The 19,516-nt window shown below is 43.9% G+C and overlaps 1 protein-coding gene across 2 annotated transcripts in view; it reads right to left on the reverse strand.

Annotated features, from left to right (window-relative positions):
• The window catches only part of IL17RB (interleukin 17 receptor B), a 159,165-nt gene that overhangs the window by 14,934 nt on the left and 124,715 nt on the right, over positions 1 to 19,516 (reverse strand). For both annotated transcript variants that reach the window (XR_015300081.1, XM_086939140.1), the window contains exons 9-10: positions 11,570 to 11,645; positions 4,594 to 4,695 (exon numbers count right to left, since the gene is read on the reverse strand). Coding sequence is in view for 1 of the 2 variants with exons in the window: in XM_086939140.1 (XP_086795266.1) it covers positions 4,594 to 4,695; positions 11,570 to 11,645 (178 nt within the window). In the remaining variant the exon portion in view is untranslated. The remainder of the gene's footprint in view (positions 1 to 4,593; positions 4,696 to 11,569; positions 11,646 to 19,516) is intronic.

A 19,516-nucleotide genomic window follows, 5' to 3' on the forward strand; every position in this document is an offset into this window, starting at 1 on the left:
AATCCGCCTGAGCACCATTGAGGGAAATCATAAGCTGTGTATCATCAGCGTAGTTGATCACGCTGATTTCATATGATGCCCATCAGGGGTTGCATGTAAGCATTGAATAGAATGGGACTGATGGAGGATCCCTGTGGGACTCCATGTGGAACTTTGGCAAATTCAGATTGGTATGGAGGGACTGTCACTGCCTGCCATCTAGCTGACAGGTACGAACGCAACCAGTTGAGCGCCGTTCCCTTCACTCCGAAGGTTTCCAGCCTTGCCAGCAGGATGTTATGGCTCACCATGTCGAATGTGGCAGACCGGTCCAGCAGAATTAGAATTGCTGACTCGCCCCTGTCCGCCCTCATTCGCAGGTTGTCCAGTACCATCAGCAGTGCTGACTCGGTCCCATGAGCTAGTCTAAACCCAAACTGCTCCTCCTCTAGAATGTTGTTCGTCTCTAGGAAAAGGGGCAGGGACCTGCTAACCAGACATTCAGTGATCTTTATTGGATAGGGCAGGAGTGAAATAGGACGGTAGTTCTTGAGGCAGCTAGGGTCAAGATTTGGTTTCTTCAGCAGAGGCGTGATAACGCCTGCTTCCATCCCATCGGAACGGTGCCTGTGCTGAGAGATTGACCACATAGCTTGCGGTGTACAGGAAAGAATTCGGACCCGTATTCCTTCACAATTTTGTGGGTAGAGGATGCAACGGGGATCCTGAGGAGATACTGAGGGCTACTTGAGCAAACTCTTTCTCAGAGGGAATTTCAAATTTGTCCAGGAAGGCCCTTGGCGGTGAATACCTGGCCATTTCTTCCTCGACCTTCCCGCTTGCCCCCTGTGCTCTGGTGTGGTGACATGAGCGAGGGAGAGTCCTCCATACTCTCCACTATTTTATTAATTTTATCCTGGAAAAAGGAGGCCAGACCATCACACAGCGCCTGTGAGGGTTTGATGTTGCTACTGGTGCACTCAGGGTGCATCATTTCCCTCACTATATTAAAGATGTCTCTTGATTTATTGTCGCTTTCCAGTATGATGGCTGCGAAATGTTCTGCTTTGGCCGTCACTATTTCCTTTTTGTATTTTATTATTGACAGCCTCCAATTTAGTCTGTTCTGTTCTGTGTAGTCCCTCCTCTAGATTCTTTCCGCCTTCTTACAGGCGATCTTAAGATTTCTCAGGCCTTCCGTGTACCAAGGCGCGGAGGGGGTGCCTCTTTTCCTGATCGCTTTCATCGGGGCAATTTGCTCAAGTTTCATGGTCCCGTGTTCACAAAGCGTGCAGTAGTTCTCTGTGATGTTACTCTTTGGATTAAAGAGGGCTTCTTACTGGAACAGGGAGTCCCCTGTTTTCCCCTTCTTTGATAGCTCTTTCCAGTCACGACTAATGAAGGACCTGATTTGTTTGGCCCTGGGCCTTGCGTTGTTCAAGGCTTGAACATTGAATGTTACTAAATGGTGGTCTGACCACCCTACTGGTAGGATTTCTCACCATGACGTCCTCTCCTACGAAGATTAGGTCTAAAATGTTGCCTTCCCTATGTGTGGGTGTGGTCACCCACTGTTTCAGTCCTAGATTGGCGCAGGTCTGTGTGATGTTATGAAAGGCCGTGTCTAATTTGCCATTGGTCCATAGGTTAAAATCCCCCAGCACTAAAAGTCTGGTGTGTGTGAGTGTCATATTATTAATAGCGCCAATCAATTCCTGCTGTTGCAAGGCATTGATGGCCCCTGGTGGTCGATAACACACCATGCCGGTTAGGCAGTGACCTGGGTCATATTTTATTGAGAATCCAAGAAACTCTGCACAGGATATATCATCTATGTCCAACATAATATTGTTCAATTCCTCCCTGAAGATTATTCCAGTTCCTCCCCCTCGTCCCCTGAGCCTGGGGTTGTGGAGGACATTGTATCCCGCCGGGCAGACTGGACCCAGTTCTGACTCCAGACCAGCCACCGTCCATGTTTCTGTCAGAAACAGGATGTCCATGTTATTTTAGACTCGATTAGTAGCTGTGTCTCGGTTGCATGTTTGGGAAGGGATCTAACATTGAGCAGGCCACAACTCCAAGTCCTCTTACTCCTTGCATAGTGTGCCGGCTTGAGTGTGTTATCTGACAATGTATAGCTGTATTGAGCTTCCCTAGATAATGCCGCTGCCTCATTTCCTGTTGGTTTAGGCTGGTTAGCTCGTGGCAGTAGACAAATAGGAAGAGGGTTTATATGCAGCAGGCGGCTCAGACATTATGGGCAGGGGTTTTCGTCCGTGGATTTGGTGTTTGGTGCAGCTCGTGGGCAGGTTGCATTTCCTCTTTGAGGATCAAGCTCCAGAAGTGTCTCCCTATTATAACAGTTAGTCCGCTTGTTCGGGGTGGATCGAATAGGGGGGTGGCCCTGAGCCCGGTCGGTGTGCGGAGGCGCCATGATGTGCTTTTTATATGGTGTTGCAGACGGAATCTTAGCAAAGACTAGAGCGCTGCCCCAAAATGGCCGCCAAACTCGGGCCAAAGGAAGTGAGGGCACCAAGATGACTCGGTCGCTGAGGCTCCCTCCATGCAATCAGCACAGGCTGCGGTGGACCGGGGAGAAGCTAAACACACCGAGACAGGTAATCGGCTAATTATCGAAAGTTAAAACAGTGAAGCTAAGGTAGTTTGTAAAAAATGCCAGAATGGTTGCTAGCCTCTAAGTAAACTTTTTAAAAACAAGTAGATTGCAAAAATAAATTTTAGCCCCTGCACAAAGACCCACTCACACGCTGCTGCCTTAACAAATGACAGCTTTCCTTCGCGGGGGCGCCATGATGTGCTTTTTATATGGTGGTGCAGCCGGAATCTTAGCAAAGATTAGAGCGCTGCCCCAAAATGGCTGCCAAACTCGGGCCACAGGAAGTGAGGGCACGAAGATAACTCGGTCGCTGAGGCTCCCTCCACGCAATCAGCACAGGCTGCGGTGGACCGGGGAGAAGCGACACACGGCGATTCAGGTAATCGGCTAATTATTGAAGGTTAAAACCGTGAAGTTAAGGTAGTTTGTAAAAAATGCCTCTAAGTAAACTTTTTAGAAAACAACTAGATTGCAAAAATAAATGTTTGCCCCTGCACAAAGACCCACTCACACGCTGCTGCCTTAACAAATGGCAATACGTGCACAAATGTTACTTCTTGACCTTTCATAGACCCTAGTCTCATAACATGGCCTTAACATACTGAAGTAAGTCTAGGGAAAACTGGGTAAGAGTTGAAATGTACTTTAATATAACAGTCCGATGTCTATAGAAAGTTATGAAGATCATCTCCTGTATTGAGGTCATTAGGAATACGAGTATCTAGTAGAAGGATGTATTTGTATTCAAGTTGCCTCAATTGTTTTTCCCTATTTCCTCCTCTGGGATTTTTTGGGACTGAGTCAATGATGAAGTAACTGAGATCGTTGAGGTTCTTGCTGTGTACTAATTTAAAATGGCGAGCTACTGGATAACTTTCATCTGAATTTACAATAGCTTGCAAATGCTGCGGAATTCTTTTGAATGCCTGTAGTTTTGTACTGACCACATATTTTAGTTTGCAGGTACACTCCAAAACGTATATAGCATATTCAGAACGGCAAGAGAACAACCCATGGATTTTAACAGGGGTTGGATCGAAAGCAGTTAGATATTCAGTATTATTTATGCCAAATTTACATGCACGACAAGATATGCATTTGTGGAAGCCTGTTTTGGTTGATAACCAATTTTTGGAAGTAACCACCTCAGGGCTGGATTTAACTATAGAGTCCCTCATCGAGGGAGCCTTTCTAAAGGTGATAAGAGGCTGATCTGGTACGAGTGGTGCTAGAGTGATACCTGATTTAAGGATAGGCCAATGTTTATTCACTATCCCCCTTACTTTCTTCTCTTCTTTGTTAAAAGTTGTGATCAATCTAATCTGCTCTGTAGTGTTATGGGGATCAGTGTTGCTGCTGTCCAATTCTCTATTTCTTCCAATAGAGTAGGACGGTATCCTCGTGCTACAAATCTATTGTTGGCCTGAGTTTGGCATTCTATTAAGTTATTGTCTGAGCTGCAAATTCTCCGCATCCTTAAAAACTCACCATATGGTATGCTTTTAATTAGGTGACCAAGGTGTGCACTGCTCGCATGTAGAAGGCATTACCTGCAGTTTTCTTCCTATGTAATCTAGTGTGTAGCATGTTGTTATTGATATATACCTCAACATCTAAAAATTGGACACATGTCTTGCTGATGTCAGCTGTAAATGTAAGATTTAAGTCATTGTTATTGATATTTTTAACAAATTCCAAAGCTGACTCCTGCGTACCCTTCCAAATCATACAGATATCGTCTATGAATCTCCAGTACTCCACCACATGAGAATCATACAACACCACATGGGTGCCCCTGAGGACATGTTCCTCCCACCATCCGACATGCAAGCATGCGTAACTTGGGGAGAAACATGCCCCCATATACACATATATATTATATAGAATATTTTTTTTAATGTTACTTTCTATAGAAATGCAAAGGTATTTTTAATTTCTTGGCAATAGAAACTAAAACACGGACAGTCTTAAATCTGTAAAAATATTGTTCTTACCATATTTACAAATGTAATACAAGGATAGAGCAAGTGTGCAGACCACAAATAATGCGCTAAGCAAAATGATGAGAAGGTTGATCCTGGATTCTGGCTCTTGGGCTAAAGAGAACAGAAAAATGTTGAATGTATGCTTCCTATTCAAGTAGTTTATTCAATAAATATATACAACATTGGTACATGTATGAGACTGTGATATCAAACACAAATGAGTTTTGAATTTTGCGGAAGGAATTACACAACATAATTATAATTGTGACCACTAAAAAATTGCTGGAGAAGGGTGTATAGCGAGATTCGAATATAAAATTCTGCTACAGCTACAGACAAAATAGTGGCACATTGGAACCCTACAGCCAAAAGAAAAACCAAAGTTCCCTTTTATTCCATTATGTTTCCTCTGTTATGGTGTGCACTGAAGGCGTATAATAAAAAGGAAATAATTTTCCCCATTGCATACAATCGATATTTTTACAACCCAACCTTGGTTGACCTCAAACAGTTGAAACACGCATATTCATTCCCGTACTGTATTTAGCAAAATAGCTTTCAAGATCCTAAAGGTTTGGTGCGAACATCACATTCGGCATTCCTTTAAACAATTCAAAGTATCAAATAAGTTAGTCAACAATCTGCAAAGCAACCCAGATACATTAACAGCGAAAACATTCTCACAAGATGCAATTCACATTGGTTTCAGTGGTTGGCACACTGATAATATTTGTCTAGAAAACTTGGAAGAGAAGCAAATGCACTGCAACAGTTAAGTGACCTCAGCCCAAAACAAGATGAACGCAAGACCATTAAGTGGCTTTAAGTGAAAATCAGGGCTGGTAAATTGAATGCTACCAGTAGGGCTGCAGTACTTATTGTGTCATCCGCTTAAGTAGACCCCTAACGAATGTTGAAGGCCTGCCATTGCAGACTGCTGGTAGTTTAAACTGCCAATTCAACTTGGTAAATGTACCCCCTTGCCAAGCTATAAACATTTCTTTTATTACATATAAGTCCCCTCTGATGTAGGCAATAGACAACTCATAGGGCAGGGTGCATTGGAATTAGAAGTTTGACATGTACTTTTAAATTTTACATGTCCTCGTAGAGAAAAACACACACATTCTAGGATAACATTGGGTTGCATGATTCCATTTAATATGTACTAACCTTTGATTGGGACCAGGTAGGTAAAACGTATGGTGTCTGAGGAATTATAATTTAAAGTTCTCTTTAATGTTAAAGTTGGATTTTTAATCACAATTTTGAAAATGTCACTTTTAGAAAGTTTGCATTTTCCTGCCCTAACTATTTGGTGCTTGCAGCCTGTTACTTGGTCACATGCCTGGGTGTAGTTGGCTGCTGAGTTTTGCATATTCCTCCCAAACAGCCACACAGTAGAGGGATTGGGTGTTCCTGAATGAACCATCACTGGCAGGTAGGAGGGGGTGTAGCCAGGCACAGTCCCACTTACAGGTCAATAGGCTGTGCCCTGCCTTTGCACAAAGGACTTCACACTAGTCCACTGTGCCTGCATATAGGCTGGAGCTGGGGCAAGGAGGCAGGAAATGAAATTCCAAGCATTTCAGAGAGAAACTCTCAAAACTTCTCCTACTTCAAAGAAGGCACCAGGTATAAAAATAAGACCCTCGGACCCATTCCTCAGTTCACTTTCTAGGCCTGCAGAAGGACTCTCAGAGGACTGCCTGCTGCTGTGGCCCGCTGTGTACGTTCAAAAGACTACTTTGCTGCATCTAGAAGGACTGCACTCCTGCTTGAATCCTGCTTTGAATCCTCAGATGACTGCCCTGCTTCTTCAGCCCTTTTCCACAGCTTGAACCCAGGACAGTCATAGTGTCTGCAAGGGCTAGTTGGCTGGCCTCCTGATGAGAGTCTCAGGGACAAAAAGAATCCAACCATCTTGACAACGCACCTGGACACAGCCTGAGTGAGACCTGACCTTCCAAGTGGTGCCTCTAGTCATGGACCCTTGGAAGTCGTGCTAAAAGTGCCCAGGTAGCCAAGATCTAAAACTTGGGACTTGGAAAACCTTTGGCTAAAAAGTGTTCTGAGAACCGAGAGGAGACCAGGATCTGCCTGCTTGTCAATCGCTCAAGGTGCATTGCCGCTTGGCTTGACTTAGCAGCAGCTTTCACCATGTTTTCTCTGCAGCAACAAATCCTGTTCAGCAGCTCCTCCAAATAGGGGTATCCAGCCTCATGTAACCCGCATCAGCTACAGCCTACAGCTTCATCCCAATGGAAATTTTTGACTTCCAACAAAGAGACTGTCTAAATGTAGAAATCATCACTGCGTCTTCGTCCAGTGGCTCCCTGATGACAACTCCTCCTCTTCAGACTCTGCTAGCACATTGCTCAGCTGCACTTTGCCTTCTTCTAAGTCTAAAGGTAAGCTCTGACCAGGTCCAATCCACTTCTTGTATCCGACTCGCGCTCGATTATGGTCGGTCAAATTCTTCGACTTTGTACCAGTCTTGCCCGACTAGATGGCTTTTTGACCTTTTAAGCACTAGTTTTGACCATACACTTAAAACATTCACAACTCTGATTCTACTGATTGGATTGTTGTTGTTTTGGTGTCAAATCATTTTCAAAATGTACTCAATTTGCCTAAATTGTTTGGGGATTTTTCTTGTATAGTGTTTTCACTTTATTTTCTGCATTAAGTTGAGCTTATTTCTGTTACTACCCATCCAGTCCCACATGCATCTCATCAATTATTAGAATTGTATGGCAAATGGTAAATCATGGCCTAATCTGACTAGTTGCTTGCTGTAATCAGAGCATGTGTAGAACCTAATGCTTTTCGAGTAGAGGAGATTGTTGTAATACTTTATTTCGATAAAAACAAACTTTATCATAAAAGCACATGCAATTCATTGTTAAAAAAGGAATAAAATCTTTAAAAAAGGTAAGATCTTTTCAGAAACAAGTGGTGACACAGGAAGTTAGAGACTAGCTTAGAAAAGTCCTAAAACAGACAACCGGGGGATGGCCTACTGCATTGTTACATACAGTTTCCTACCCCATTCTCGATTTTATCAGTCTCGAACGTATCTGCCAGGCCTTTCCCAGGAATTTGGCAACTCCGCAAAAAAACATCAAGGATGTTGTGTCCGTTACCAGTATGCGGAGTGCCGTCGCATGGTGCCTAACTCCCAGTTCTCTGCATACTGGCTTTAACCACCTTCTCCTGGGTCCACTGTATGCTCTACAGGCAAATAAAAAGTGTGCTAGGGACTCATTAGGGTTTGGACATCCAGGACAGCTAGAATGGCTAGACATAGATGAGTTCCAGCGTCTGGTAAAGGTGTTCAAGGGAAGTGTTCCATATCTAAACTTTAAAAACAAGGTTGTGTCTCTAGGTGCTTTAATGACATCGAGGAAGGGTTCAAACTTCTTCACTGGCTTGTGCTCTAGGAATTGATCAGTTAAAACCCCCCAGTTTGATTTTTCAAGCTCCTTGGCTAGGACCCATTCCAAGTATATTTTTTTAATTGTTTCTTTCGGGGTGGTGATTGGGACAACCATGTATCGCTTAGCCCCAATTTGGCGATCAAGTCCCTTAGGTTGTCCAACCATGCAATCTTAGTCATCTTATTCAGCATAATAAGTTAATCCAGAGCTGCAGCATAGTGTACCAATTCCGGTATCCTTCTTAGTCGCACCCAATATAATAACGGTCGAAGGGTTACAATGTCTTTAATTGCACGGCGGCCCATGTCTTGAAGCAGTGGTTTCAAGGGGGTAGAAACTGGGAGGCCCACTAGGTCTCTCAAGAATTTATTTTCAGTTTCCGTTAGCTCTGTGATGTTATCAAAGCCCCATAGTTCTGACCCATATATTGTTGCAGCCAATGCTTTCCCCTCATAGATGGGGTACAAAAGGGGGTGGTGATAGACGGAGCATCTGAATCAATCAAACACTCACACCCAGTCAAAAGATCTGGGTTTAATCCATCACCGTTCTTTAGCCCACTCTGCCACCCCAGTTCAGACATGGCTATATGCAAATCCGTCTGACCCTGTGCCTCATGGGAACAGTCCAGCCCGAACTGCCAAACCATGTCTTCCCTTGACCAGAAACAAGCTTCCGAGGACCAGTTTCTGGCATTCCAGCCGTCTTCAGCCTTGCTTGCTTGAATCCAGTGGCAAAGTGAGCAAGGGACTCACGTCTGAGCATACCCTGCCACACTTATGGCGGCCTAAAGAGGTACAAAAGGGGGTGGTGATGGACGGAGCATCTGAATCAATCAAACACTCACACCCAGTCAAAAGATCTGGGTTTAATCCATCACCGTTCTTTAGCCCACTCTGCCACCCCAGGTCAGACATGGCTATATGCAAATCAGTCTGACCCTGTGCCTCATGGAAACAGTCCAGCCCGAACTGCCAAGCCATGTCTTCCCTGGACCAGAAACAAGCTTCCGAAGACCGGTTTCTGGCATTCCAGCCGTCTTCAGCCCGGCTTGCTTGAATCCAGTGGCAAAGTGAGCAAGGGACTCATGTCTGAGCATACCCTGCCACACTTATGGCGACCAAAAGCGGTACAAAAGGGGGTGGTGATGGACGGAGCATCTGAATCAATCAAACACTCACACCCAGTCAAAAGATCTGGGTTTAATCCATCACCGTTCTTTAGCCCACTCTGCCACCCCAGTTCAGACATGCTATATGCAAATCAGTCTGACCCTGTGCCTCATGGGAACAGTCCAGCCCGAACTGCCAAGCCATGTCTTTCCTGGACCGGAAACAAGCTTCCGAGGACCGGTTTCTGGCATTCTAGCCGTCTTCAGCCCGGCTTGCTTGAATCCAGTGGCAAAGTGAGCAAGGGACTCACGTCTGACCATACCCTGCCACACTTATGGCGGCCAAAAGCGGTACAAAAGGGGGTGGTGATGGACGGAGCATCTGAATCAATCAAACACTCACACCCAGTCAAAAGACCTGGGTTTAATCCATCACCGTTCTTTAGCCCACTCTGCCACCCCAGTTCAGATATGGCTATATGCAAATCAGTCTGACCCTGTGCCTCATGGGAACAGTCCAGCCCAAACTGCCAAGCCATGTCTTCCCTGGACCGGAAACAAGCTTCCGAGGACCGGTTTCTGGCATTCCAGCTGTCTTCAGCCCGGCTTGCTTGAATCCAGTGGCAAAGTGAGCAAGGGACTCACGTCTGAGCATACCCTGCCACACTTATGGCGGACAAAAGCGGTACAAAAGGGGGTGGTGATGGACGGAGCATCTGAATCAATCAAACACTCACACCCAGTCAAAAGATCTGGGTTTAATCCATCACCGTTCTTTAGCCCACTCTGCCACCCCAGTTCAGACATGGCTATATGCAAATCAGTCTGACCCTGTGCCTCATGGGAACAGTCCAGCCCGAACTGCCAAGCCATGTCTTCCCTGGACCGGAAACAAGCTTCCGAGGACCGGTTTCGGGCATTCCAGCCGTCTTCAGCCCGGCTTGCTTGAATCCAGTGCCACTTTGCCACTAGATTCAAGCAAGCCGGGCTGAAGACGGCTGGAATGCCAGAAACCGGTCCTCGGAAGCTTGTTTGCGGTCCAGGGAAGACATGGCTTGGCAGTTCGGGCTGGACTGTTCCCATGAGGCACAGGGTCAGACTGATTTGCATATAGCCATGTCTGAACTGGGGTGGCAGAGTGGGCTAAAGAACGGTGATGGATTAAACCCAGATCTTTTGACTGGGTGTGAGTGTTTGATTGATTCAGATGCTCCGTCCATCACCACCCCCTTTTGTACCGCCTTTGGCCGCCATAAGTGTGGCAGGGTATGCTCAGGCGTGAGTCCCTTGCTCACTTTGCCACTGGATTCAAGCAAGCCGGGCTGAAGACAGCTGGAATGCCAGAAACCGGTCCTCGGAAGCTTGTTTGCGGTCCAGGGAAGACATGGCTTGGCAGTTTGGGCTGGACTGTTCCCATGAGGCACAGGGTCAGACTGATTTGCATATAGCCATGTCTGAACTGTGGTGGCAGAGTGGGCTAAAGAACGGTGATGGATTAAACCCAGATCTTTTGACTGGGTGTGAGTGTTTGATTGATTCAGATGCTCCGTCAATCACCACCCCCTTTTGTACCTTCCCCTCATAGATGGCAAGGACGGGGGCAATGGGCCTGCTTGCAGAGGCTCGGTGTTCTCTAGCAATGGAGGAGTTTGGCTCCAATGTACAGATTGAGGAGGAGGGGTGAAAGAATATGGTGGCAGTAAGGGCTATGCCAATGACAGCATCCCTGCACCCAGTCCTGGCCATTCCAGACCCTAACAGATCCATACAGGCTGGACACTTATCAACTTTGGTCCTGTTCAAAGATGTCTGAGATGAATACCATGGATGTAACCATTAAGACGGTTATGAAGGACACATAGTTGGACATCTTAGTTGCTGGAACATCACAAAATATGGCTGTCCGACCGCCATGGAAACTCAGACGTAAAGGGACTTTGGTGACCGTTAGCAAGGCCCCCATCTCCCCAGGGTCTCCCCTATGGGCCCTGGTGGGCACCTTTAGTGCCTCTCAAAACATCCACGCATAGTGTGGCAGGCACCGCATGGTGTCTGCCAGACTGTGCATGGATGTTTCAAAAGTGTACTTTTTCTTTTGTGGCTTGTGCTGCGGCCTGAAGTACAAGTCACAAAAGGAAAGATGCCCTTTCCGACTGCTGTGAAGGTGGTCGCATCATAACTAGGGAAACGGGGCCTCCGACTCCTTGCCGGGTGATCCCGTTTCCGAAACGATACTGGTTGGACACTTATTTGACCAGTTAAGGTACCACGGCGAAGATATCACTGTGTACATGTAAATAATTTTTTGATTGACAAAACAACTAACTAATCAATGTCTTTGCTTGCCTTTTTAGCTCACTTGTTTCAGGTCTCTCACAAATTGCGTAATGCTGATGAGTTATGGTTAGTAATATATTTGCATATTAATAATTACCTGTGATATGAATGCAGTCAACCTTTTTTTGATGCCTTTTGCAGTCATTCTGACATGTTGGAAGTATAGGATATACCTGAAAAACAAATATGCGTTGGGGTCTGAAAAGAAAGCAAGTCTTCTGTAACTTAAGCACCGCATAAAGGATTAGTTGAAGCAACAGAAAGCTTTGCCTAGTGCCATCAAGGTGACAGTGAAAACCACTGGGCACACAATTTGGGAATTGAGTTTTAATACTACCATGAAAAAGCTGTTGGAAAGGGACTTTGGGTGGCCCCAAGGAGGGACCCCAATACCCATGTGCCCTTGCTAAGTTGCCTGGGGGGCCCTAGTAGTGCGTCCCCACACATCCATGTGCTGTGTACCAGGCACCACATGATGAATGGCACACAATGCATGGATGTGCAAAACTGCCTTTTTCTACTGCAGCTTGTGCTGCGGCCCATTTCCTGAGCCGCAGCACATAGCGCAGAAGAGATAGGCTGTTCACGATCGCCTACACAGTGATCTTATCGTAATATGGCAGGTGGGACCGCTGACTCCATGTCGGGCGGTTTCATTCCCGCTGCGATGACGATTTGTCGTCCGACCGACCACGATCATAATTAGGCCCAGTGTGCCCCTCAACCTTTAGCTCTTTTCATGTTTATAGATATTTCTTGTTCTGTGATGATCTATCATTTCCCTGAATACAAGAAATTCACAACAGATGGGTGGTTTCTTTCAAATCATCATTTCCACTGCTTTAAATCTTTGTGTATGTATCCTCACCAGTTCTACTTTGCACACCTCTCTCAGGTGATGGCTGTGTAATAACATGCATGGTTAAAGCCTTTAAGGGCATATTAACAATGGCCGGAGATAATTATCGCTGGCCGTGCTTAGCGATAATTATATTATCGCAGGCTATCTCTGGTATTTATCGCCCTGGTAGCGCGTAATTAACAACACGTTACTCCAGGGCGATAAAAATTCCAGAGATAGCGAGGTCATCGCCCTTTTGTAGGGAACATCGCTGGTTTTCCAGCTATGTTCACTGCAAAAGGGCGATTACATTGCTGATACGACCCACAGGGTCGTATCAGCATAATCCACCCCCTATGTTAGGAATGGCTAAGTCAGGATTTTAGCAGACGTTAGACTGTGGCGAAAATGGCCGTTTTCTTCAAAATCTAATGTGTGCTAAAATCATGTGGGCCTCATTGTAAATATCGCGATGTAAACATCAGCGATATTTGCAAAGTATTCCATCTGGGGTACGCCCAGTAACGCCCTCTTTGCATCTCATTGGAGATGTAAAGGGAGGCGTTGGGAAAAAGGGTGCTAACATGCGATTATGCATGTTAGCACTCTCTTGTAATATAGGGCGCTGGGTTTATCTTCGCTTTTTTGGCTTTGTAAGCTAAAAAAGCGGAGATAAAGCCCTTGTAAATATGCCCCTTAGTTCTCTGCAGTAAAGCCAATGATTATTTTGGGTTATATAAATGCCACAAATGTGCAGGCATACTTTTGATCCACCTTGAAACGTCATGAAATCAGAACACTGAGACGGAAATGCACCTGCAGAGGACAAACACAAATATAGGGAGAAAAGCCATCAAATCAGAAGCTCGTTATAAGTATGTGTAAGACATGGGCTAGCCTTGGCTCGAATATTGCTTTGGATGGAAAGAAATGTGGTAGCCTCGTGGCTCCTGGTGAATGTTGAGGCAGCATGGAGTCCCTTTTGTGTTGACGGGTAAATGCCTAGCTTAGTAGTGACTGGCCTATAAAATAAATGTCTCCCCTTTAACTCACCTGAGCTTAGCTCTGTCACACTGGTGCCAGCATGCTAGTGGAGGTATGTGGTTGTTGGTGCATGATGACAGGGGTTAAAAGGGAAACTGGAGGACAAGGAAGGTGGTTGATGGGGTGTTACAATTAGCACCTTTAGCATATAGAAAATGGGTTAAAGAAGTATACCACTGGTGTTTGTCTGATCTTAAAGTAGGCAGCTCGTTGTGCCCCTTTGAAGGTTGGGGCCCTGGTCATGGAACAAGCTCACCCATGCTAAACGCAAGTCCTCTTTAGAGGGATATGTCTTACCAACATAAAGCTGTCTGTATCCGATACCTAATAAGGGAACTGGAATGCAGAGACAAATTGATGTTGACACGGCCACCCAATAGAGAAGCTGATATTCAAATTAGGTCTCCTGGTTAATCTCCAGCTTAGCGCTTTGACCAAATTACCACCTTCTCCCCACATTCCTCACATTATTTTAACTGGGGTAGTGAAGAAGTTGTTCAGTATCTGTATGGTACAGTGGAAGTGTAGTTTAGTTTGGAGTGACAATAATTAATCAACCCTTTAAAGCCAAAATCTTCCCTTCTGTTGGTTAGATTGGAATGACAATAGTAAATCTAACCCTTCCAAAGTCCAACATTTTTCCTACTATTGCTGAGACTAGAGTAGGAATAGTAAATCTAACGTCTTCGAAGCTCAACACTTGCACTGATCTTCCTTATGTTGGAGTGGGAATTGTAAATGTAATACATTTAAGGTGTAGCGCTTTTCCTATTTCTGTTTATATTACAGTTATATCACTTATTTTTGTTACTATTCTTTATTTTTAATTGGTGTTTTTTAATGTTTCGTTTTTTAATGTTTTTAATATTTAAAAAATACCTTTTCTTTTAAAAATATTTTTATATTCCTTTTATGAATGTATTTATTTATTAGTTTATTAAATTTTCATATATGTTTTTTAATGTTTTTAGTTAGTGAATTAAAGCCATTTCTTAGGTACTGTGAAAGTTGCTCTTGACTTGATATTGTTTTTTAAGTTATATATATATGTGTGTAAATGTAAATATATATATATAGATATTGGGAAATTGACAAAGGCAGTCGCCGAAACGTGTCTTTTGTGTTAAAAGAACCCAAATAAACTTTGGATGGAAAATTTCTCGCGAGAGCTGTACTTGTGTACTTGAAAGCTAGAATATATATGTCTATATATATATATATGAACAAAGGGTTCCTCCCCAGCCTGCTCTGCGTTCGCAGACACCGCCTCCACGCCAACAAGGAAGAGGACCGGACCAGCCAATTCAGCAAGATGGTATTTATTAAAAGATTTAAAACAGAACCAGCGACGCGTTTCGGGCGAACAGCCCTTGATCACGCTGCAACATGTTTATAATCAATTATGCTCTTTTATACGTGTATGCAGTGATATAGACGCCACCCCCTGGTGACGCCCACCATAATCATGTGATAAGTAGTAAACAGTGACAACGCACTTTCGCTGATACATAGTTGCCATTGCTGAATGGAATACATAAAGTCATAACTGGTTAAATCCAGAAAGCCATCCCAATACATAGACATATATTCAATTATAATTTCAACACATTTCTTCAATGTTCAAATACGAATGGGAAAATATATACATTCTGTGCAAATGAGCAAGCTAGTATATATAGCAGCAGAAATATAAAGTGCGTGTACAAAAAAGTGCATAAGTGATAAAAAATGTGATAAAGTGCAAGAGTTAGCGGAAACATATGGAACTACCACTGGAATAGTAATCAGCATTAAAGCATCATATCTCTATGTTTATATACGTGAATTCATACAAATCATCCTAATCCATAATGAGTTCTATTTAGAAGTTCAAATAGAAAAAGAAGAACCATTTTTTCGAGGAGCTAAAATTTACAATATGTATAAATAAGACTATATTTCATATATATACACACTTCCACGCACACCCTACACTCTTACCCACCACCCTACATAACTAGCCCATTATAGCGATATAATTAATCCAAATGGATTACAAATCATCATGTGCTAGCCAAAAACAATACAAACAACACAAACGACATTGACTATACACTCAACCCAATAACCCTCACATGAATATATACAAGTGTGGATATCTGTGCGATTCCATATCTACACACCTTTGGGCAGATCCAAGCCCAAGGTCAAACCAATATCAAAATTCTATACATATTATCCACATGATAATAAAATCACTGTACAATTAAAAGGTATCACGAAATTGATTATCCTCCAGATGTTGTACATGATATGTGAATAGGACTGTATGAAAAATGTATATATTATGATGCCTTATGCCTGATATTTGCCAAATAAAGTGCATAAATTGTGTCCCCACAGGTGAGGATCGATGTAAACTTCACCAGTTGTATTTGCAGAATATGGGACAGGTGCAAGGAACTTCTAATAGGGAACCTAACTAGAAGAACCAGAAACCAGGACACAGATAACAGTAATACCAGATGCTAGCAAAGTCAGATATGTTTACAGAAAATGATGCATCTCCTCAATATTGTTGAGCCCGTTAGGCCAACGGCTATCGAGCTCCAATATAAATTTAGACTCCATTCTTCTGAGCTGGGACTCACGGTCACCTCCTCGTCTTAATTGGGGGACTGCCCCAATCACAAAATAGCTCAAACAACTAAGGTCTTTGTTGTGCACTCGTTTAAAGTGACGGGCAACTGGGTAAGTGGGGTCACTATGAAGAGTAGCCCTTAGATGCTGTAAAATTCGGGCGTGCACCTGGAGCTTAGTGCTTCCAACATATCTAAGCCCACAGGTGCACGTCAGAACATACACAGCATGGTCAGTTTTACAGTTGTAGTTGCCATTGATGGTTTTGGCAACTTTGCTGAACGGGGTGTTATAATGGGTAGTAGTGACTCCGAACTTACAAGCTCTACAACTGGAGCATTTAAAGAAACCTCTGGACGGGCGAAGCCATGGGACCTTGGATTTTAATTCAGGCGCTGCTTTGTCCAGATAGTTACCCATTGTTTTAGCTCGTCTGAACGTCAAAGTAGGAGAAGAGGGCAACCTAGTGTTTAAAATATGGTCGCTCATGATAATCGGCCAGTGTTTATTAAGAATTGACCTGATTTTTCTATCTTCTTTACTGAAAGTAGTGATCAGACGTGGGCACTCCAGTTGGGGTGTAGTGGTGAGAGGAGGTTCGGTTCCCAAAGTAGAGGCAGGAAAGAGACTCTCCCTAGATCTAGATAGAGATTTAGTTATTGCAGCATTTAATATCCGCTCGGAATATCCTCTAGCCCTCAATCTTGTTAAGAGTTCTTCCAGGCAGGTATCAAAATCAGAGGGAGAGCTGCAGATTCTCTTTAATCTGAGGATTTCCCCGTAGGGGATTCCTGAGATTGTATGTTTAGGGTGCATGCTGGAAGCATGCAATGTGGCGTTGCCAGCAGTCTGTTTTCTATGGAGGGTGGTGTTAACGATTCCATTAGAGACATACACCTCCACATCCAAGAATTGGATACGATTTTCATTGATATGTGCCGTGAAATGAAGATTAAGCGAGTTATTATTGATGTCATCAATAAATCGCAATGCTTCCTGTTTACTACCCTTCCAGATGATGAAGACATCATCTATATATCTTAAAAAACACCTAACGTGCCTATCCATCCATGTCTTGTGGCAAACCCTGAGGACCTGCTCCTCCCACCAGCCAACGTGCAAGCACGCATAGCTGGGAGAGAAGCAGGCCCCCATAGCCACGCCCCTCAGTTGTTTATAGATTTCCTTTCCAAATGAAAAGAAGTTGTTATGTAGGCACCATGCTATCAGCCCAACAATCACCTTATTGTGTTCATAGTAATGGATAGGTCTACTGGAAAGGTAGTGTTGTACAGCAGATAACCCCTTGTCATGATCTATGCTGGTATACAGCGATTCGACGTCAAGCGAAATCAGTAGCATGTCATCTTCCCATTCAAGCGTAGATATTTTAGATATGAAATCACTAGTGTCTCGAGTGAAGCTGGGAAGTTGCTTGACAAAGTCTTGTAAAAAGAAATCAATGTATTCTCCCGCTTTCTCTCCTGCACTCCCAATAGCCGAAACTATCGGCCTACCTGGTATCGGTTGTACGGATTTGTGCACTTTCGGGATAAGATAAAGAGAGGGTAGGATTGGAAAGTTCACATACATATATTTGTGTTCCTCCGATGAAATAAGACCTTCCCTCTTCCATTGATTCAAAGACTTATGTAGATTAGATATCGCTTTGTCGTATTCCTTTTGGGTACTTTTTGTATAACAAGCCGGGTCTTCTAGTTGGCGTTTGGCCTCATTAATATAATCTTTTTTCGGCCAAATCACCAAATTGCCCCCCTTATCAGACTTCTTGATCACTATGTCAGGGTTATTATCAAGTTTCTTAATTAATTTGTTATTGGCCATCCTGGTGTATGTCTCTTTCTTACAACGTTTATTGTTGGTTTCCGTGTACAGCTTTTTAATGTCATTTGTGACGCAATCGTGAAAGATATCGATCGCGTCCCTTGGCATCAGTGGTACGAATTTAGATTTGCTTTGGAAGGGGCTCAAACCTGCACCTTTAGGAAAAATAGGGATTTGTCTGAGACGATCTTGAGTAGAGGTCACTACTTCTGGTTCTAAATCGTCATTTGTGTTGAGTAAATCATTAGCATCCAGGAAGACATGTGTATCAGATGCCCTTAATGACATGGTTTCATTTTCTCTCACATTTTCATCTTGGGCATCTAAATCCTTAGCTGTTTGTAGGGCAAAATGCTTCTTCAGTTTAAGTTTCCTTATAAAGCAGAAGACGTCCACCCTAGTAGTGGTATAATCAAAATGTCGAATTGGTGAAAAATTTAAACCCAATGCTAATAATTGCTCTTCCGCTTTGTCAAGGACCACGTTGGAGAGATTGATAATGGTATTATTTTTTATTGTCGTCTCCCCCATGTTTTTTTCTTTTTCTTTTGCTGAAGTTGCTCCCCGGCATTGCTTCCTTGTGCGTCGTCGTTCTTTCCTACGTTTATTCCTCCTTTGTTTGGCTGTTGGTTGTTTTGCCATGATCTCAGGGTTTGGAGCCTCTCGTCCACTACAAAATCCATTTCCTGCTGGAGATTTAATGTTTCCAGTCCCATTAAGTTTAAATCACTATTGGTGGAGCCAGAGGATAGTGATTCCATGCTGGATGCACTGGTTGTCGATGAGTCTGTAGGATGTGTCACCCCGTGAGCATCGATGGCGTTAGATGTTGTAGGGCCAGAGCTGCCAGCTGGCAGAGCGTTATTGGAGTTGAAGGCAGAAGCATTCTTCTTTTTTGTATATGCCTGCCTTTTAGCCGAATTATATTTTTTGGAAAAAGTAAAGATCCTCCCCAGACGATAGTCATCTGCGTCACGAGAAAATTTTGTAGTCTTGCGCGTTTTTATTTTCTCTTCGTGTTTGCGCAATTGTTCATTCATATTGTCTGTAAGTTTTTTGGTTTCTACAGCATTCTGGCAGGCATCAATTTCTAATTCCAAAGCTTTGATTTTATCCAACAACTTGGCTCGGTCACTAGCGGCATACTTAATTAGTATGCATACTAAATTCATCGATGCAGCCAAGTTACTTTCGCCCCATTCCTGAAGCATGGCTGGGTCCGGGTTGTCAAAACTGGGGGCCAATAGGATCCTCAGTCCTCGTGGCACACGTCCCACTTCCTCATATTTACTAAGGGACTTATGCTCCCACCACTTAGTACATTCGGCTTTACGCAATTTAACCAGCTCTTTAAATAATTGCTTTAAATCTTTTGTTTGTGAATTGCCAAGTTCGTTTTGACTTTGTTCTTGGTAACGGACAGAAGATGTATCAGTGGCATCAAAGAGTGACAGTGCGGCTTCCTCCCGCTGCTTGTCTATTTCGTCCTTATCCATGTTGTTACAGTTCTGTTATCTTATTTTTAAACACAACGAGCACAATTCAGACTCGTTCTTTACTGCTGCTCAATAACTCCGTCACCGGACGACATTGCCTTGAAAACGCACTCACCTTAGGTCAATGGCGGGAACTGCTCCGCGTCCCACGTCCTCCGACGCGAATCCTCGGGGCTGCTCACACCGCCAAACCAAAGCG

Source organism: Lissotriton vulgaris, chromosome 9, assembly GCF_964263255.1.
Source record: "Lissotriton vulgaris chromosome 9, aLisVul1.2, whole genome shotgun sequence".
NCBI classification, from domain to species: Eukaryota; Metazoa; Chordata; class Amphibia; order Caudata; family Salamandridae; genus Lissotriton; species Lissotriton vulgaris.